Below are 22,717 nucleotides of genomic sequence, written 5' to 3' on the forward strand. Positions count from 1 at the left end.
CAATCTTAAGGAGTAAATACGTCCTCCAAACATGCTCTTTGCACAGTCAAAGACTGCTACCTTGTAATTTATGTCAAACTTTTTTGTCACTACAATTCTCTCTAGCCTCACATCCTTCTCAACTTCCTATTTTGAACGAAGAAATGTCTTCAACAAAAGAATGCATCTTCTACTAGTACCAGTTTATGACCCTGTCTGTCTAACTTGTGCAGTGATCATACACTCACATCCAACCTTCCCCAACAGGTGGGCAGTTTCCTTCCCATTTTCACAAGTCAACAGACTTTTAACTTTTTACATGGCAAATAAGTGTCCTAATCCATTTTCATCTCAAATAAAGGATGTTTTTCCTAGGTGTCCTACCTGCATTTCCCTTCTTCACATTGAATTTTTATGTCTTAGGTGTTTCCACTTGTAGTGGTTCCCATTCCTCCTAGCTCCTTAATAGCTTCTTTAACCCACCTAAAGTCAAAAGTGACAAAAAGAATGAGAATACTACAAAGGAATGTTTTTGAGGCTCTTCACTTAACTTCATCAGGATTTATCTGTATTTTTTTTCCCCTGAACCATCCTGAACTGAATATAACACTACAGATCTGAGAACACTCCTGACCCTGGACTGATATAGACTGCCACTTCCCTCTAAGACCTGATCTTCTGTTGGCTATAGAATAGTAGTTTGCATTTATCCAATCTATACACTGATGGCTATATGTGGCCAGTGGGGCACACAGACATAAGGATCATATCTCCTCGTGTGTGTTATCTCAAGACAAACCATACTCAGTAGTTGAAAGCAGAAAGTGTAGTATCAGAAAGCAATCATTGCAATAATAATTGAGAGATGCAGGAGACTGCATATCACCAATGAGAAATACAAAACTAAGAAAGAACTTTGCAAAAGAAGAAAAATATGCAAAATAAAACACTGGGTAGTGATACAGTATCAGGATATTAAAGGCAAAGATCTGTTACACCTGGAACAACAAAAGTTGTTCTCTGGATGTTTTCCTTCTGTTGTTACATTAGCAGTAAGAAGGGGGTAAGCAGGTGTTAGCCCTTCCTTAGCACTGCTCTGTGCAGCAACTCCTCTTGCATCACAGGACAAGAACTGACTGAGCTGCCATCAGTTAGATCTGGGCTACATTTTCATCTCTTTAGTCTCCTTTTAGCTGATTACTCATTTGATGTCTCAAAAGTATTACAAGTGGCTATTAACTGCTCCTCCACTTTTGTTGCCACATCACTCAGAATTATGCAATGGAGTCTGCCTAGTATCTAAGTTATCAATTTTCAAAGTGAATCATCCATTCTAGTGTAATACAGTTTACTTCGGTACTACTTCTTTTCAGAAAAGATGTCTTGCTGTTGCTGGCATCTGGTCCTGATGTGCTTTTGAGAAGCCTGAATAACCTCTGATTACCAGCAGCAACTCAGGGTTAAAAAAAAAAAAACAACAAAACAAAAAACCCACCAACAAAAAAGAGAGGGGGTGAAATTGAGCACAAAATCAAGGAACACTTCCTAGCTCTGATTTTTATACACTGTATAAGGACAATAATATCAGAATGTCACAAAATGTGGCAAAAAAAATTTATATTCTGCCATGATCAGAACTGTACAAGCCACAAAGAATTCTCCTGATGAGCAGAACAGCTAAGAGTAAACAAATTCTCTTTTAAAGTTCAGTTCAGATTTTTTTAAAAAACCCATATAGTAGCAACTGAACTGTGTTTACCCCCTTCAACTTTTGGCAAAGTAACTATAGGAGCAACAGGTATCATCTGTATGACACTGGCCTCTGAGCAGTTGTCAAATGTTACAATAACCCTTTAAGATTCTTTTCTAGGAGCAACACTTACTAACACCATCAGAGCTTATTAAAATATTCCAACATTTACAAGCAATTACCACATATCTTCTCTCCAGTTCAAGGGTGTCCTTCCTCCCAGAAGCTTTTCTTTAGCTGATCCTACAGACTTCCTGCTAGAAGTCTGCTTTGAGTTATTACAGTTTGTAAAAACATGAGCAGCAAACCTAGCAGAGGCAGACAGGTCTCTATCAATCTCAGAATTTAAGATGAAAATATAATTTTTCTCAAATCACAAATATGGTCTTAAAACTAAAGAATGCACCACTCAACCATGATGATTAATTTTCTGTGAAAATGAATCTTCCTTCCCATTTCCCTTAATATTTCCCCAAACTAACTTTCCCATATATTGATATTTTACTTAAAAGTTACACCACCTACTTGTTAGTTTGTCTTTGGTGTTGTATGACCATGTTTTTTTCATGGATGGTTTCCAGTAATGCAGTGGCCAGTGATTTGAGATCTGAAATGGATTGTGGTGTGGCTGGTAGGCTACATCCATGATCCTCCGACAACAACTCTTGGACTATAATGTTAAAAACACAAATGAGTTTTGGCTTCTCATGCACAGAAAGTCAACACAAACATTTACTTAGCATTAAGGAACTATTCCAATTACTTCAATGAATACATATATTTTTCCTTCAATTAAAAAAAAAAAAGCCAAAAGATCAGAACTGTAATTTCTAGCTGGCATAAATATGGTGGCTTTCCAAGTTGATTGTTATTCACAGCAATAGCCAGAAGAAGTATATGCAGACACATCTTACATTAACCCGATTCTGCTTTTGGAAAATTCTTTGTGTTCAGAAGGATACAAAATAATTATTCTACAGGCATACGCCTCCAAGGAATATTTTATATTAATTTTTAGAACCATTATATCCTTCAGATTATTTAAGACTGGTGTGAAAATACAGTCACCCATGAACTCTTCCTCTGCAACACAGAGCCTGTACCTTCAAGCCAAATCAGGAAGTTCACTAGTATCATTAAAATCTGTAACTAGAATCTGGCTCTGCTTCTTTACATAAATACAAATATATATATATATATATATGTATGCAAGCATATGGAGAAGAGGAGAAAAGAGAATTCAAAACCAGAAAAATGAGTTTCAACTTTCCATGACACTACTGATCTCATGTGTGTGTACGAATATACCTACATTTAAACAATAGGGTGGCAAGGTATATTTTTTGCTTCAAAGAATTTTCTCGTTCCCTTTCTTTCCTATCTTGATATTTTCTTTGAAACAGGGAAAAGAGATTATTTTGCTCCCCATGAAGAAACATGGGACACAAAGCTTCCAACAACAGTAGCAGAAAACCTTAGTGCACCTCCCCAACCATCCAGTCTACTTTTCATTGGAATGTGAATTGTGACTGTCATTGTTAGCAGAGCAAAGAGATGAATAAAGAAGTGATTTTTCAGGGTCTAGAGAGTAAAGAAATATTTAATAAAACTAATGGGGGAGAGAATGAATGACAAAGGAATTAACAAAAGAAGAAGCAGTAATCCAGAGGCAAATTTTATATTGTAAAGTCAACTGAGAAGAGGACAGAATTAGCACATAGTAATAAACAGGGAATAGGAAGAGAGCTTTTGGCTTGGTTGGCAAGGAAAGGGTTACTGAAATTAAGAGGTTAGATGAAAGGAATTCAATGAGATATGCTATACCATGCTGCATTTATGCAATACCTTGCTTTGCAGAAAGGACTCCAGTGAGAGCACTGCTACTGGATCTACTATGAGTCTTTGAATTTTTTCGTCTCTCTAGTGCATTCTAGGGAAACAACAAATACCTTATTTAGAAAAACAGTAGCCAACAAATCCTGTCATTAGGAGGAAAGAATCTGGAACTTTGGATTTTGATCTCAGAGCAACTCTGCAAGGCCTAGACCTTACACCTATAATAAAGTATGGGGGTGTAACTCTCAAAGATTATTATTCTCCAGCCTAAAGTCTTTGGAATGTTACAAAGACTCATCTGTCTCACCGTAATCACTTTACTGCAGTCTCTCCCACCCACTCCCCCCAATGTATATTTAAGACTTGGCTATTTTTTAATAATCTACTGACTGCCAGTAAAGATACTGCAGTATCCTGTAGACAACATCAACTGGAAACAAAGGCAGACTTTTCCCAGCGTTTCTTTGGATAGGTTTCAAAGGGAAAGTTCCATTTCCTCTATCAGAGTTTCTATAAGCCCTTTTAGTACCAAATACTGACTTCCAGGAATTAGAAGCAGAATGGTCCTGCTACACAAGTCCAGATATTTCACTTATAGTTCTGTGAAACCGACTGGACCACCAAGATGCTCAGTTCTCACCAATAAACTCACACTCCAAGAGACTCAAGCTGCAAGCAGGAACAGACACTAAAATGAAGTTGGTACTTTGAGGAGCTTTGCTCAGGCACAAAAAACAATCAGGGCTGTGACTACTTTATAGTGAATGAAGAAGTATTATTGACAATCCCAAGATTACCCTTCTCATGATCTGACAAGCAGTCCTTCCCTCCCACTCCCTAAAATCACTTGCAGAAGGAAATAAGAGTGCACAACTTCTGGGAAGGGCAAAAATCAGTCCTGAAGATTTTATGTAAAACAGCATATACCTTAACTCAGGAAAAGAACAATGAAAGCTTAGTTACCATTAAGCTACATGAAGAAACAGCACAGCCACAAGAGAACAGGGAGACTAGATCTTTTTGTGACAGCAACACAGGTGAAGTTATTCACCACTGCATGATCTGCTACTAGCAGCTGGCTGGAAGGCTGATCATGTGCCCCCCAGCAGACTGATGGTTCCCCCACGGAACTTAAAAACAGTATTTCATTAATTTTTCAAAATACTCTTAACAGGTATCCCTTTGTACTACCCTCAGCAAAGAAGCCTACAAGGAAGAATGAGCATGTAATACTATACATACTAATATTGTCAGAATATCAATGGTGGATTTTTCTCACAAGAACAAATTTGTTATTCAAGCACATTTAGCATGAAAATAAAGAGTACCTTCCATGAACAAAGAAGCACAGTTTAGATGATACACTGAGAAGATCTTACCTTATATTTAGTAATACTAGACTTCAGAAGGTTGACTTCCTCTTGAAGTTGTTTTAATCTTTCTTGAAGATACCTGAAATAGAAATTTAATCCTTTACTTCACGGAACCTTCAAATACTGCCTCAAGCAGTGTTCTTTACTATTTGGCATGTCCTCTCTTTGAACTAGTGAGAGTTCTTTTCCCTCTGCAGTTCTCTGAGGGATGAAATAACAAAATCTTACTGTTCTTGACCCCATAAAACTTGAAGTAGGGAAACAAATTGCATCAGAACAGGAGGCTGCCCTCCTGTTAGATTTGTCAAGCATGCTGCACAACTATTTTGTATTGGTCATCAGGTTTCTTGGGAAGAAAGCTAAAAGAGTATATTTATGTCTAGAGGAAATAGTCAGGAAGCATTTATGTGTGCCCTCTTTACCTGAAGGTCTGTGAGATGGACACATGAAGATTTGTATATATGTCAACACAAGACTCAGCTATGCAGAACTTTTGCATTGCGATATCCATCACTTACTTGACACTTCTCATTAGCAATCACAAAGTAGAAAATTTAACAGTATAGTTGAAAAATGGTACACAGTTAAATGAAACAGTACAGTTCTTCCTATTAGAGTTTATGCACTTGGATGAAACAGTTATTTCCAAATATGAAAATACATTTTTTATGTATAAAGGGCTTATAAGAGATCTTCTTTCATGTAGTAAAACTGCAGCTGTATCAGGGTTTGTGACAATTTAATTATTTCACAGAAAAAACTCATATCACTGTCAGGGGAGCAGGGGTCTTAAATTGATACAAAACTCTGTAGGCCACACAAAACAGAAAAAAAAACCCCTGAAGTTGCATGGAAGAAGTAATGCCTTTGGTAGTACACTTTCTTGCTTAATGCATAGATTTTTGTAAATGCAAACTGTCTTACAACTTCTATTTCACTTTAAGCTTATTTTGACATTAAGGAACATACCTGCTATGGATCTGTCAGTGACTCCTGCCTATCATCCTTAGTAGAGACCACAAAACACATTATTTTCCCAAGAAACCAGCAAGAATATCTACATGGGTGATTTCACCAGCAACTTTTGTTGGCAAATCACTCCATGCTGACAACCACTCTGTGTGCAGAAAATTACGTTTTTAACTGTAACCCAGGGTACTCAAAGTCCCTGTTTCCAATTCAAGATTAGTCCACTACAGCTCATTGGTAGTTTCTGAATACACAAATTTTTAATATTCTTGCTTTTGGTGCCATGCAGTGATGGGAATAAAAAGGTCTTCTCTCCCTTTTCCTTGTTTAGCTTTATTTGGGAACATCACTGGCATCTCTGTAGCCAAATACAACATTGGTAATTTCCTGTAGCCTAGATTTCTCAATGTTATTTAATGCTTAGTTACAGTATAAATAAAACAGGCAAAAACAAATTTCCAAAACCTCTTAACTTTTATTTTTGAATATATTTTCTTTAAAGTTTTATTGTGACTGACTTCCTGATACTCCTATTACAACAACACACTGTTTTTCTAGGGAAACAGTAATGCACTCACCTGTTTTCCATACATAGAGCATCTATGTCAATGATACGGTTTTCATGCCCTCCTAAGACATGATTCAACTCTTGGTTTAGTCTGTCAGACTTATCTTGGTAAACAGAGCGTTCCTCTTTCACATCCTGTAACTCATCCAGTGCAGCCTGAAGATCATATCTCAGAGTCTCTATCTGAGAAGAAAGGAGAGCTTTATCAGTATAAATTTAAACAACAGCTAACATACGACCCAGCCTGAAAACAGCAACAAGCACATGTTTGAACAGTATTGATTTTGGACAGTCAACAGTCTTTTCAAAGCTCGTAACCCCAGGTATTTTTACTCAAATTCAGTAATATTTCATTAAGTTGGAGTTAAGTAACTTTACCAGTTAGATTCATTTGGAAAAAAATCTAGAAATTAATTAAAATGTAACAGCAAAAGAAATCTTAATCCCTACTGTAATTTTCTCTATAAACATATTAAGGTGGTTTTATTCATATAATTTCTAGGACTCCAAGAATTAAGTGAACAAGCTTTGTCAAAAAGCCTGTAAGTGGGAATTTGCACTAATCATGGGACATGAACAATGAGGTTCCACAGAATAAGAACTGAAAAAGTACAAAAAGCAAACATGGAGGCAACAGGATGAGCTGTGCTATTAAGCAAAAGAGTGAAGAAATCCAGTGTGAAAGATACTCATGGACAAAGAGCTTCAAACTTCCAAGGAGAATGAAACTGAGTGTCAGAAAAGTCTGCAGTGACAGAAGTCTCCACCTACACCCTAGAAAACATGGATAAGCCAGGAAGGACAACAGACCACCATTTAAAAGAGGCTGGGTGACAAGAAGAAAGAATACAAGCTTGATAACAGAGTAAGCATGGGAGGATCACACTGGAAGAAGACCAACAGCCTTTCCAGTAAGGGACAGTGGTGCTGCAATTGAGGGAAAACTGAAAAACTAGAAATTCCTGGATCACAGAATGGCTCATTCAAGAACTCACACTGGTAGGAATAAGTGTGGAAAAAGCTGAGAATGCAGACCTGCAAAACTGTGCAGATATGTATGTATCAGGGTTAGGGAAAAAGTCTGATGCTGCATGGTAAAGAGCATTCCTACAGACTTGAGGAAGGGAAATAGGTCTGATGTGAGAATTTTCCAGAAGAGAAGAAATAGCGTGGAGGCAGGGGGAAGATGACACTAACACTTCTACAGAAAAATTGATTCAGAGGGTATTGTTAGGAGGTACATCAGCCTCTGTACACTCTGTTGAATACTTGTAATTCACTAAAGGGTACCTGCTGTAGCTTAAGCTGTACTGATCTGGGTAATGATCAGCATTGACTCCATGATTCTCAGAAGGCTGATCAATCACTTTATTATACTATACTTATTAAGAAACCCATCGCCCTTACAGACAGTCTGATACAGTTTGACCTAATTGGTCCTTGATTCCAAATACAATCACCACTGGACAATTAAGAAATCACCCTTTGGTAAACAGATCTCCACAACACATTCCACATGTTCACAACAACAGGTGCAGCAAGCTAAGACAAGAATTTTTCATCATTCTTTTCTCTGATCTTCTCACAGCCTTCCCAGGACAATGCCTGGGAAAGTTGTGTCCTGTTGCTCTCTGTGGCCAGAGAGCTGCTGCCACAGATACCTTTTATAGACATTCATTGACAATATTCAATTGTCACAAGTTGTTGCTGGACACTAAAAAGAGGAGAATCAATAATCTAGAGAAAAAATTCATGAGATTAGGAACTCACTCTAACCACCACTTCCAACATCAATCAGCCCTTCAAACAGAACAGAAATTATTTACTTACTGCTACAATAGCTCCGTAAAACATGACACTGTATGCCCATTTAATTACTACCTGTTCTCGAGCCTTCTCTAACTGTTGAACAAGGTCCTCCCGTTCATGTGCTGCAAAGTGGCGAGCTCCAACTTCATCATCTCCCAGTCTTTGCTTTGCTATGGTCATTCGAAGGAGCTGCCACGACAAAAACACAATTTGGTAAGCAAGAAAACATAGGCTGTAGCGCAGAGTATATCTGTATTAGAAAGAGTAAAGCTGCCAAACAACTGGTATTATTTAAATCAGAGGGAAGCTTCTGAGCTGAGGGCCAAATCCAGTTTTTAGTGAAAAAACCCAGTTGAACAGTCAAAGCACCCACAGGAATTCAATCAGACCCTGCAACAACAGTCATCAAAGTATACAAATCATGAAAGACCAAGAAAACACAGACATGTGGTCAATGTTTTTTAGGAATAACAGAAACTAATTCCACTCAGACTAAAACTAGATAATTACAGAAAGCCTCTTCATAAATATGTAAATATTAAAATTATCTGCAGCAGAGAATTTTTTCTAGTTAATAAAAAGGGAACAAAGTGGCTTGTCCACCTTCATTTTAGTGACACAACTTAACCCCCCCTGTGCTACATCACTGCAGAATTTGTATTAACAGCTGCTAATACATTTGCTTATGCATTATTTTTTTAGTCTACTCACAAAAGCTAATTCATGTCAAAAGTAATACAATGGGCTAACAACAGACTCAACCAAAATGCTCAAGCAGCTAATGAACTTCTGAGCTTGTGACTGCTGAAAACAGTCTGACTTGAATTAATACACATTTACATTTAATATCCAAAGCAAAAAGCAACGACCTTTCAAGCATCATGGAATATTAAATACCAATCTATAAAGCATTCAGCATTTACAGTTTATGCTCAGTACAACTAGGCCTCATCTTTAGGAGCTCCACAGAGACCAGGGAAACCCACCACAATAACCAGCCTGACGTTCCATGTACCTTTGACTGCAACAAGGAATTAATGCACATCATTATATCGCAGAGTTAGGAAAAAAAAAAAAATCAATCTTCTGAAGTAGAAGATTGTACATTAAAATCTATCTTTGGTATTTATGGGATGCCAGTCACCATAGCTACAATGTGCCAATTAAAATCCTGCTGATGCAAGACAGACTACCAAAATCATCCTCCCCACTTATTTCAGCTCCAGTTCAGTGCAAGTCACTGAAGCTAGTACAATGTGTGCTGATAAGAAGTTCATTTGTTCAGGGGAAGCTGTGGCTGCAAAAGTAACTGGTTTTGGCAAACTATACTTCACTATCCCCACAGGTGAAGTGCAAACAACTGCACAGTTTGTAAGGCTGAGTGGATACTAAGAGATATAACTCCTATTAATTTCTTTATCAAAACAAGTCAAAAAGGCAACTAGCAAATCCTAGAATGGTTTCATAGCTATTGGATTTTTCAAAATGCTAAAGTGCTGATGAACAAAAGGTATGGTCAGGTCATGTCATTTAATTCAGATAAATGATAAATTTAGTTTCTAGAATCTTTCTCCAGTCACAAAGACCACACAAAACAAATGTAACAACATTCTGAGGTTTCAATCTTGTTCAAAAAAAACTGGAAATGGAAAGAGGAATCACACGTTATTAATGCCTCCAAAGTCTGCAGCAGAGCAAAACTTGTGCATAATGCTTGGCACCAGGCTGGGAACTGGACCAAAGCTGTCACTCATGCACTATGACCAACTCTACTCCAGCCCAGGAGGGGGTGAGGCATAAGGTGTAACTGCAAGCAATTAGAACTTGCAAGGTCAAACAGTCTGTCAATAAAAGAACTCTTTATTTTGAGGCAAAAAACCCAAAAAAAACATGAGGTCTTATGAAAACAATACTTCAAAAATCCAAATTCATCCAGCAAAAGCAGAATTATTAACATATACAAAATACAGTAAAATATCAATCCATAAAACAACAGAGTGCTTCTTCCAGACAGTTGGCCAATCAGAGAGTTGACAGGGCAGAACAGGCCAAGTCGTTTAATTCTGCATTGCGAATGTCTCATGAGGCAGCACCACCTGCTATAAAATTCTTCCCTGAAAATGCTGTGACCCAAAGAGACACTGTTATGCCAGAGGTTTAAGGGTTTGTTTTATATATTAGTGCTTTGTTATCAACTTTATACACTTGCCCTCTAGCTGCTGTATTTTTGTTTCTGTCATTCAGAAATCGCTGATGAAAAGACCACTCAACTTCATTTAGGTTAACACTACCCCTCAGGATTCAGTGAACAGCATTCACAGCTGAACAGATTTAAATTAATGGCACCTTCCCAGAGAAAACTCCTGTTTGTCAAGAACCTACAAACTGTTAACCAAAACAATTCACTGCTGCAAGCACCATCTTTTTATTTTAATATCACAGCTCTTTCTTACATCACTTTCAGCTAAGATAATTATGTACAAAGTAGCAACACTGTATCAGCCCCACAATGCCTAAAATCAGCATCACTGGGATAGGTGCTGTGCAGGCTAGGAGTCCATAGACAATGCCTGCACCAAAGCTGGACATTCCTGATCATCAATAACACACACAGAAGGAGAAAGGAATCAAGCACAACCGATTCTTCATGGAAGGCAGAAACCATCACGTTTAGCCATAGTCACAGCAACTGTCTTCACCCTGTTATCTTACAAAATCTTAAAATGTGGACCAGAACTTGCAAATACGCTACCTGAAATCCCAGTTCTGCCAAAACACACACACCCCATTTAACACTTCTCCCTGTGTATGGAGAGACTGCATGAATGACTGTCTGCCTGGCAATAAGGAGCTGACAGTAACACCGTAGCCATCGTTCCCCATGCACCTTCCACTCGCTCAGCACTGCTCTTGGCAGCTTACAAAAGCAATTCTTTGCGTGGGTAGGGGTTCAGGTAAAGGCAACTGAGTAATCTCAAATTTCTCTTAAGCTTTCAATTTTTTCCCTTTCACATGAGAGAATTAGATATTTTAACTATCTTCTTCTATGTTTTAGTAATTGTTTCCAAGGATTGCTGCCAAAACATTAGGAAGGAAAAATATTTAACATAAAGAGAGAAGAGTTTTCATGTGTCAGAACTTCTGAGATTGTGATCAATCATAAAAATAAATAGCCTTAGATATCTGTCATTGGAATGGTGCAGTCTAACTACTGCTGTATTTTTCAAACTGCAGCAACAAATCCTTCCAGAGACTGTCTGAACAAGTTTTATTATTTGTGCACACAAAATTCTACTTGAAATGAGAGGAAAAAATTACTCCACTTAAACCAAATGCAAGTAATTTGTTACTGCCTGATGACGTGTTTAACACAATTTCAACAAGTAAAATATCTCCAGTTCAAGGTTTTCTTGCTAATCCAAGTGACTGTATCCTACTTGTAGCAAACATTAAAGTGGTAAAAAGCAAGCCAAGCCATCAAAACATTTCTTTATCAATAGAACTAATGTGTGATATTTAAAGAGGTATTTTTTTTCTTTTTTAGTCCTGCAAAGCTCTTGCCACTCAGTGACAAAGCCTGCATGAGTCACTCCTGCTCAGACATAGGCAGAATTGTTCATCCATAAGCAGCTTCCCTTGCTGCAAAAGCAGCTGTTTGTTCATCTCTTGCCAGAAGTAAGGCTGACGTAGACCAGCTGGGCAGGATGCCCTCCCTCACTTTGAAAAAAGCACTGAGAAGAATGCAGGGGAAAAATGTAAGAACAAGCAAATTATTATGGTTTTTTTTGTTTTTGTATATACCATGCATTATCTGGATTACAGTGCCTCAGGTAGCCCAGCTGCCAGTACAGAACTGATGAGCAGAAGAGAATGGCTTTGTGAACAAGCCCAGAATTTTATCACTGAAGCTTGTAGGGAGAGAAATCTGACACAAGAAGAGAGTGTTAAATCCCTCAGAGAGATGGCAATGCTTTTTTAGGCATTTTGAAAACCAGCAACCTGACTCTAAAATAAGCTCTGTTTCTCATTTACTCGGAGAGTGAAGAATGTGTTCCAAAAATGAAAATCCTAGTCTAAATTAATCCGTGTCTGATGCAGCTCTTTCCTCCCACTCTGTATTTAGTGATGCACTATTTTGCACCTTTCAGAGAAAGGCACGCTGGGCAGAATAACTCCTTTTGTACTTTTCCACTAATTTTGAGGATCATGAATTTAAATTCAAGCTGAGAATACAGATATCATGAAGATAACTACCTAATACCAGGTTAGCCCACAAAGGTGAACCTAAACAGTGCCATTTCAGACACAAAGAAGCAGGTTCTGTGTTAATGAAGGTCATGTATTGTCATAAGGAACTACAATAGGTACATAACCTTGATATTTAAATGTGTTGTGGTTTTCCTACCTTTGTTTTCTGTTTGTACTTACAAACCCTTGCTATCTCTTCAGGACTGGCTTGGGAAAGGCTGTGTGGCATAATCTTGGTACTGGAAAACTGAAAGGCACTGACTTCTACACTGTAATACAGTTCAAGCAGTAACATGCAAATGAAAATAAACAGTGGGAAATCTGGTCTTTGAAGAGTTAGTTATATCTGCAAGTTATGCTGAATGCCACATATACTACAAATTCAGGTTTCACTTGACCCTTTCTCAGCTCTATGAACACCTTGAAGGGAGGTCTTTGTGACAACAGTGAAAAAACTTGCATTATCACAACATATTTATGTTTAAAAGAAAATAAATAAAATAAACTTAAATGGAGAAAGACAAACCCCATCTAAATAATTAAAAGCCATGCCATTTTTATTCAAATTTTAAAATGCTATAATTTAAAAACTGTAGTTGAGGGAGGGAAGTTATCATTATTTGTTTCAATTTTTTACTTTGTTAACCACCTCAGCTCTCCAATTCAATCTCTCAATAGTTTGATCTCTGAATGTACTTTTCCATAAAGCTCCAGCTGTGAATGTTACACACATTTGGCTTGAGTTTAAATATTTCAATTAATGGAGACAACAGGAGTTTGATTAATACCAAATGGCAGATTTTGAGTAATGTTCCATATAACTTGCTAAATTTAGCAATGAAATAAATTGGTTATGTAAGAATAATGGGATGAGGGTTTAATAGAAAGCTCACTATACATGTTTCTGATCAACCACTCCACATTTTTTTAAGGGAAAAATTACGCTCTTCCGGCATCTACTGAAATTTTTCTGTTCAGTACAAAACCCTGGAAATTATCACATGTAGAACACATGCTTATCTGTACCTATCTGTAAGAGGAAAGACCAATAATAAAATATATGATCTAAAAAAAAAAAAACAGAAAGGAACATAAGTCTGAGAGCATTAAAGAAAGGCTAAATACAAAATACATAGTTAAGGACAACAGAGAAAAAGCACCACGCAAAAATAATAAGATGCACTTAATGGTATCCTTTATAGCTTCTGTAGTTTCACTGTTCTATGTACTTTTGTAATTAAAGTATTTTAGAAGTTCTGTAATCCATTATTTTGTTTTCCTAAGAAGTAAATGCAAAACACTAGCCCAGTTTACACATTCCATGCCATTTACTGGCAGTTTGTAATACCTTATTGTCCCCTTGTACTTCTCCCAGTCTCTGTTGAAGCTCTCCAATCTCTTCTCCAAGATGTTTATTTCGATCTTGAGCCTCACTCAGTAGCTGAGCAAGATTTGCCTAGAAAATGAGTAAATATCAGTCAGAAGTCAGTGTCCGTGGAGAAAAGTGTAAGTAGTGCTTGAAAAGAAACCCTTGAATGTGCTTGAAATAAACCCTTATCTGCCAACAATCTTTATTTTTATTGTTGGTGGTACCTAGACTTCATGCTTCATTAGAGAGATAACAAGAAAAGTCACTTGGATTCCTTTATCTTTCTATATAGTAGAAAATACATACAGCCCAAGTGCATATGGACTCCCAGAACAGCATATAAACCCCAAATGAGACAAAGTGAGAACATCTACTCTAGTTTCAGTATCGTGGCTGGTGGCGAGAATTAAATTCAGAATACTTTGACAATATTTATACAAAACTGCCAAAAAAATAGTTTTAAACTTGCATATAATTAGACAAAAGGCACAGCTGAGAAAGAATTATGATACAATGAAAGTCCTTAATAGCATCTAAAGCAGATTTCCAGCCAGTAAAAAGGCTGTCAGCCAAAGTCCCTGTCCCTGTATGGAGCTATACCATGGATATCTACTACTGCAAAACTTCAAATATGACTTGATTTTTGTTGTTAGGTATCACCTAGATTCTGGAAAAACAGTGGTGAAAGCTGGAGTTTAAAACCCAAGCACTCCACTCCCCACCCAATAGTTCAAGTTAAAAGCAGTTATTCACATTAACCTAATAAGTTATCAGGGCAAGCAGTTTGGTTTATGATATTACAATTTAATTACATCAGTTTGATCACTAACCAAAAAATAAGTGCAATCTGCTCTTTTCCTATATATGCAATCTGAAAACGAGCAAATACTACAGGTAAATTTATTCCATCTTTACCCTAAAAATATCTCATGAATACACAAACATTGACTCAACACAGGAAAAACCTACCAATGATAGCTTTTCTAAGAAAGTTAGAATCATAGTGGCTAAGGTGCAACCCTGCAAGACATTGCCTATGGGCAGCTTGGAGTGTCATCCATTGCCATAAATCTCAAGATTATGAAAAGAAATCTTAAAAGAATTTTTGGATCTTCTAAGTATGACTTATTTAAGCCTCGTGAGTCAGTATCTCTGAGCCATGCTTACACTACTCCCTGGATTAGAGGCCAATGCATTAACTGACTGTAATTCATCAAGTGACTGTTGCTAGTTCTCTCTTGGTATTTTAGGTTTCATTTTAGATTCCCTACCTCCTATGCTTCTCATTCAACTCCCCCACTTCTCTATTCTGACAGCTCTCTTTTTCAATCTCTTTTATCCAGTGATTCTACTACCCCATGAGTCTAATAGGATGTTTAAATAAATTTTATCTTTACAATTCATACACTGTCAAGTCAACAAGGTATCTAATAGCCATTACTGCAATCTTGCTCCTTGTTCACTAACAACTACTATTTCTACATGTCCTGCTTTACATTTAAGAGAACTATTAAGAGGAATGTATGAATGTGAATAGTAACATGAACATAGCAGGATTAGACTATTAAGCTTCCATCAAGTAGAAATTTTGTACATTTCTATTGAAGAAGATAACTCCAAATTCCAATTGGCCTAAATTAGTAATAGCTTCAAACTTTTAAACAGGAAAAATAACTCAAGAAACTGACAACATCCTACTTGATGAACAAGAAGCCTAAGTCACTGCTACAGCTTCTGTATTTCTGATGCTTTGAGACCAAAAGTTCAGAAGAAAGTCAGGTAAAAAGTATGAAAGCATTTTTTAAACTACTGACAAACCTGAGGACTGCAATAAATAATTTGGGGGAAAAGTGTAATAGCAAAAGAACCCTATAAATAGCCAATTTATAACCAATACAGGACTAAAATTAGGCTGCTTCTAATTTTACTTTCAAGACAACAACCATTCAAGCAATGCAAAAGATTCCTCATGTATGCTTTGGTAGACTGATCTTTTTCCTATCTCTTAAACAAACAGTATAATAGTAATTCACAAGACAAATGAATCAAGGAGCTTCAGTACATATTCAATCAGTGGTTTAGAAAAGTACTTCTTAATGGCCGTTGAAAAGAAAGAAAACAAAGGACCCACATTTGCAGGAAATTGTATTTAAATTGAAGTATCTATGGCTACTGCTTAGATGCATTTTTAGTTTTTTTTAAACAAAGTTGACTTTCAATAAAGCCTACGCTAGTTAAAAGGAATATGATTTGCACAAACCTCTCTGAAACACCTCTATATATAAAGCTCCTTTTTATGATGAATTGGCAAAACTCTTAACACTGCAATAGCACATGTAATTTCAACACCTGGAAAGAACTCAATCTCACTAATCAGTGTTTACAACTGTAACACCAGGATTTCAGCAGTCTGTAGTTAAAACCTGGCTCACAGTAACGGCAGGAAAGGCATTACCATTCCTATACTAAATCTTCCTGCTCAGATTTATTTCCTTTAAAACCATTTCTCTGGGGTTGCAATTCTATGCTGAATTTTATTTGTCAGTCATATAAATGACTTAACGTGACAAAAAGCTTTATACTCATGACAGAGGTTTTGGAAGAAACTTGAAACAAAGACTTTTAGACACCAAAATAAACCAGCTTTGTTTGACCATGCCAAGAGCATTTCAATGAGCTAAGTATAGATTTGCTTCTTCCTGCAAGCCTTGTATTGTACTTGTATTAAACTGAAACAACCAAGCTATGTCACAGAAGTAGTCTTAAGCAATTACTCATTTCCCTGGCTTAGAGGTTCCATACAATGTATAATTCAGACTGTTAGGAGTTTCAAAGGTTTTGGCAAGACCTCATTAAAGCTCTTGGTTAAATATGGATAGGTGGAGAAATATTTGATTTTCCAAAGTGCTCTATCAGGCTTAAAGACAGACAGCCAAGAGGATATACTGATTGATACCTGGACTTGGTACCATTTCTTTGGCATATATAAGAAAACATACCATATGCTTGAAAGATGATAAAACTAACAATGGAGGAGTGCCTTAGTGAACCTGCAAGGACATATTTTTTGAGGAAAGGGGATAAATCTATGCAAAGGCAATTCATTTTTCCATTTGGCAACTTCTTTTCAGTATTCACAGAACAAACGCAGAATTCACTCAGAAATCCAAGATTAGTTACTTCAACAGACAATAACGCTTGTATCATTTACCCATGCAACATAGAACTCCCTGTAAATTAGACAAATTCAGCTTCTCTAAAGTCAATTTCTTTGAGAGTTTCTTTTGATTTTAGGTGAAGTCTTTAAAAGACTCCTGAAACTGTGAAAGACTTTACTTCTTTCACTCATACTACACAAAACTAACTGTAAAGTACTGATGAAGGGAGGTTTCTGAGCCATGAAAAAAGGAGGGAAAGATGCAGAGGTACCTTTCTGCTGCTTCATCTTGCCTTCCCTCTGCAACAACCCACAGCAGTGGTAACTGTTTCTCCTACCCTCTTCTCAATGCAGCTATTTCTAATACAAAATAACAAGTATTGCTTCAGTGCTGTCTCTGTAGCTGGCCAGTATCAGACAAGCTTCCAGAGCTCTAGCCACATTCCATTTCTGGCAGGTTCACTGGAGCCTCTGCAGCACAACAAACTATTTGTTTTAGATGCATCTGTTATGGGAAGCTTGCATGTATCACAGACTCAAAGAATAGCTGGAAGGGATTCATAAAGATCATCAAGTGCAACTGCCTCCGCCTCACAGGACTGCCCTGGAAGGAAGTCACATACTTAAGCGTTGGCCAGATGCAGCCTGAACTCTGGCAGGCTGGGTGCTGCAGCCACTTCCCAGGGAAGCCTGTTCAAGTGTCCAACCACCTTCCCAGTGCCCCATGATTTGAGCACTGTCTAAACTCCCACTGCAGAGCAGCCACAGCCAAAAATCCCATCAGAAGCTAAGAAGAAAGGAGAAAAAGATGGCTCTGAGAGTGCCAAGTGAAGTGCATACCTTTATTACATAAAGGAAAAAAAGCACGATAGATCAGAACAGACCAGAGAGTCAAAGATGCAATGGGATGGATCAGAGACCGCCTCCTTCTACACTTAGGCTTTGTTAAAATTTGCAAGAACATTTTTTTGGGACAAAAGGTGGAAAAGAAAGTCCCTTTTTAGCTACAGGTGAGCGTCAAAAATACTGACAAAAATATCCATAAATACTTATTGACATAAGCCAGTAAATATCTGTCAGGTGGCAACAGATCTTTGCTCACTAGTGACCAATGACCTGATGAGGAAAAACCAGTAACTCCAAATACTCATCCCTGGCATTATGCACTCCACTGGAGTTTGGCTCTTTTAATAATTTTGCAAATCTAGCTACACATACACAGAGCGTTACTTTTTTTCATAGCACTTAAAAATGATGGATAATAACAGTCTTTAATACAGCTCTCAATTCTTTGGCACATAAATCTTATCCAACACTTAAAAAAAGGGGGAAAAAAAAAGTAACTTTTTGCCTTTAGGGTACTCCCTGAAAAAGTAATATCACAAGGGGGAAGAGGGGAAACTTCCAACACATCTTTACAGTTTAGAAGTATTTTAAAATACAAACATTCCTATATTGCAATTTACAGTCTTTTGTGTTTGTTCTAGCCACACCTTCAAACAAAGGACATTTAATTATAGGTCTGACAGAAAAAGGTTTGATTAAACATTCAGCATACTTGACTGATCACAAATATAAGTGCAGTTTCTCCTCCAATGAATTAATTTGATTGCAATGGCTGAATTAATACAGAAAAACCTGTTTTACTTACCAAATACTACTGTTCACTCCAAGATATGGGAACTGATGACTGCCCTTATCACTAGCTTCCTTGCAATAAAATCCCAGAATTATTGTATTTTTCTCTTTAAGATGAAAAACCAGAGAAGACTTTTAAAATTACAGATCCTGGGTATACAAACAAAAATACACTTAATATGTGTTGCATTTTCACACTGAAAAACAACACCAAAAATCAAAGCTTTGTCAAGCAGTCAACTGATACAGAACAAGAGAAGAAAATCCTCTCCTAAATATTTTGAAATCCTGAAGATATCTTAAACTTTGAGATAATGCACAAAAATAATCAAAATCCCTTAAACATTTTGAGTGTTGTAATTAATTGACAGAATATTTATTGAGAGTACTCAGGTGCAGAGGTGTGCACAAGTGTCTCTCTATTCCATTAAGGTAAGACACATCCATCAGAGAAGAAGTTGTTGTACACATCAGGCCTGAGGGACTATCATATCTATTAGAATGAGCATTTCTTCTCTCCTAGACTTCACTGGTGGACTTGGCAGCATTAGGTTAATGGTTGGACTCGATTATCTTAGAGATCTTTTGCAATCTAAATGATTCTATGATTCTGTGTTAGTGCAAAACCTATTTGTTGAAGAAACAATGGTGTCACTTTACGAAGCATGACTCCTAGTGTGGCTAACAAGTTCTAGGTTTTACGTACTACCACCTGCTCTGACCAGTGGAATAGAATATTTCAGTGTCCAGAAACAAAAATCTCTACTGGCTATGTTTTTGGAGCCAGCACATTTTGAAATCCATGGGAATATTGCTTTCTATGTGTTGCAAGGACAAACAATGTCACTGTTTTCCAACTGCTACCTCATGCTATGGGAGTCAAACACATGCACCTATGAACCGAAGTGAAGTGCACTGGTCCACCTTCTGCACATGCATAATGTTTTTCATCTTCAAAGCCCTTGTAGAGAGGAGGAAATCACATTAATCTTCACAGCACCAATGTGAGATAAATACAAAATTATTCCTTACCCTGTAGTGTATTTTATCCACAGATTTTATCTCATAGGACACTGAATGCAGCTTTTGCACCTTAACACAAGGCTAGCAAAACTTAGTGAATTCATTAATTTACAAGAAATAGCCCCAGTAGTCATAATTTATGATCATGTCATGAGCAGTCATAAGGCAATCCCTCAAGTTTGTTTCAGAAGTGAAGTGTGATAGCCAAGTACAGAGCTAGAAGCCAGAAGTGAAATGGATCAAAATGGATCAATTTGTGGTATGTCACACCATAATCCTGCCTGGAACCTCTGGTCTTTCTGATGTTACGCCTGCCCAAAAAAGACATGTCCACAGACATATTCATTAGCAGGGGGACAAGCTGTCTGACCAACATCTCAGCGGGTGGGTACCATGCTACTGTGATACCAGTGGCCCTTGAAGCAGTCAGAATCTTGGTTTGAATGAATCACCTTGGGATAGCTACAGATAACTGTAACAGCATTAAGGGCCGTGACCTTCAGGTTCTCTGGTGGGCCTTTTTGGCTGGTAGGAAGATTAACCATCAAGCTGTGTTGTGTACTAGGAATACACGATCATTACATTATGGGACTCAGTACTGGGAGCCTCGAAGACGCTTCTATGACCATGGGATCCTCTCTAAGGCTCAACAGCTGCCTGGGAGACTCAGGACCCACATGAGGCAAAAGTATCTTTGGCAGTAGGCTGGAGAACTTCAAAAGGAGAGCTTTACTCTTGAAATTATGTGAGAGGGAATAAGGAAGCTTAGGATATGGAGTCCAGGGATGATGGGAAGAAAAAGGACTTAGCAATTCACAAAGCAACTGAGCTGAAGTATAATTCCTTTGACCACAGGCATGTACAGAAGGAGATTACCATAGAAGAGCCTTGTAGGAAAGCTCTAAGCCTGTACCACAGAGCCAGCACACTCAGATGCCTCTCAAAGGTCTCTTAACGCATGTAGCAGGCGGAATAAACAGAAGGAGTTTGAAGACTGTGTGCAGTTACAGGGTTACAAACTCTGGGATCATGGAGAATAGGTGGGATAGCTCATACAGCTGGAGGGCTGTGATGAAGGGATACGGGCTCCTTAGAAAGGACAGCAAGAAGGTGAGGAAGGTTCTTGCCCCCTCAACCTTTATTCTGTGAGAGCACTCAAACACTTGAACAGGCTGCCCAGAGAGGCTGTGGAGTCACACAGAATCGAAACCATACTGAAAATGGGCAGCCTGCTCTAGGTGGCTGTGTTTGAGCAGGAAGACTGGACTAGTTGACCTCAAGAGCTGTCTTCCCACCTCAACTCTTCTGTGATCTTGTGGTGTTCAGTTCCATTTAATTTGATTCCTTATACATTTAAAATACAAATCTAAGACCTCCCCAGTGACATATGCATTGCAGCTTTATTCTTGACACACAGCCCCACTGTAAACCCACTATCTCCAACTGAGTGGTCTCACTGAGATCAAATTAAGGAAAGCATATTTGGGACTGTGGCCCAGCATAGTTGTTTTCCTAACCATGCATTTTACTTCATTGTTGTTCATTCAAAGGATCTCATTTGTATTAAAAGAACAGCCATTTCATATAGAAGGTCAAAGGATTCACTGATCTGTTATTTTAATGGCAAAGCTTCTCCCAAACTGAAGCTCTACTGAAAATTTAAGCAACGTAGATGAAAATAACAGGTAGTATATATTTAGCTAGAAATCCAGTCTATGTTTTTTCTTTAAGCTTCCCAGTGCAGCAACACTCGCCAACAGATACCTAGTAAACTTCCATTAAAATGTCCTGTATCACAGTTAATGCATATAAATATGTATCATTGCAGAACTGTAGAATAGTAGAATTTCTATTTATATAGGATGCTCAGCAGAGGCTACGAATACAGAGAAATATTTTAACATGTCTTTCAAAAAGGGGAGTGTCTGTTATTTACCATTGTGCTGGTTTCAGCTGGGGTAGAGTTGATTTTCTACACAGTGGCTTATATGGGGCTATGCTTTAGATTTGAGCTGAACACAGGGCTGATAATATAGAGATGTTTTTGTTCTTGCTGAGCAGAATTTACACAGAGCCAGGGCCTTTTCTACTTTTTGTACTGCCGTGCTGGCAAAGAAGTTGGGGGTGCATGGGAGGCTGGGAGAAGACACAGCCAGACAGGTGACCCAAACTGACCAAAGATATTCTAGACCATGTGACATCATGGTCAGTATATAAAGTGGAAAGAAGAAAGAGGAAAGAGGGGGGGTGGTATTTGGAGTGATGGAATTTGTCTTCCCAAGTCACCATTATGCTTGAAAGGGCCCTGCTCTTCCAGGGGTGGGTGAACATTACACCTGCCCATGGAAGTCGTGAATTAATTCCTTGCTTTCTTCTGCTTTGCTTCTGTGAGCCACTTTTACTTTTCCTATAAAACTATCTTTATCTCAACCCACAAATTCTGTAGCTTTTGCCCTTCTGATTCTCTCTCCGATCGCCCTGGTGAGGCAGTGAGTGAGGAGCTGCGTTGGCCTTTGCTGCTGGCTGGTATTAAACAAACACGTCTGAATGAATTTTAACATAAAACATGCTCTTCCTAGTTCCTATTGTCCTGTAACATTTCGTCCCTCCATTACTTAACCAAGAATTACTCTACACCTGAGTCTATAAGACATTATAAATCTACCTTCAACCACATAGGCATGAAGAGCCAGGAAAGCACTGACAGCTCACAAGCTGTGAACACTAATGGTGAAACATCTATAGCAGAAATAGAAACTTCCGTGGCACCGTTTCTCATTTTCTGCTTCTGCTGGTTGGCAGAAGGCAAGACACACTGCATTCTTTGGATAGATTAATCATAGTATCATAGAATTGTTTAGTTTGGAAAAGATCTGAGATGTAAATGCAGCTTTGAGAGGGAACACATTACAGAGCACTGAATGTGAAGATACCTTTAAGTAACAATTTTACAAAACCAGATTTTGAGTTAGCTGCTTGCTGACAGAAAATGCCTGGT

The 22,717-nt window shown here is 37.9% G+C and overlaps 1 protein-coding gene across 4 annotated transcripts in view; it reads right to left on the reverse strand.

The window, feature by feature from the left end:
• Positions 1 to 22,717, reverse strand: part of CCDC149 (coiled-coil domain containing 149) — a 51,479-nt gene that overhangs the window by 17,660 nt on the left and 11,102 nt on the right. For all 4 annotated transcript variants that reach the window (XM_021554422.2, XM_021554421.2, XM_021554424.2 and 1 more), the window contains exons 4-9: positions 13,881 to 13,988; positions 8,357 to 8,473; positions 6,486 to 6,658; positions 4,945 to 5,017; positions 3,575 to 3,659; positions 2,255 to 2,399 (exon numbers count right to left, since the gene is read on the reverse strand). In XM_021554422.2, coding sequence (XP_021410097.1) covers positions 2,255 to 2,399; positions 3,575 to 3,659; positions 4,945 to 5,017; positions 6,486 to 6,658; positions 8,357 to 8,473; positions 13,881 to 13,988 — 701 coding nt within the window. The remainder of the gene's footprint in view (positions 1 to 2,254; positions 2,400 to 3,574; positions 3,660 to 4,944; positions 5,018 to 6,485; positions 6,659 to 8,356; positions 8,474 to 13,880; positions 13,989 to 22,717) is intronic.

Source organism: Lonchura striata, chromosome 4, assembly GCF_046129695.1.
Source record: "Lonchura striata isolate bLonStr1 chromosome 4, bLonStr1.mat, whole genome shotgun sequence".
Classification (NCBI taxonomy): Eukaryota; Metazoa; Chordata; class Aves; order Passeriformes; family Estrildidae; genus Lonchura; species Lonchura striata.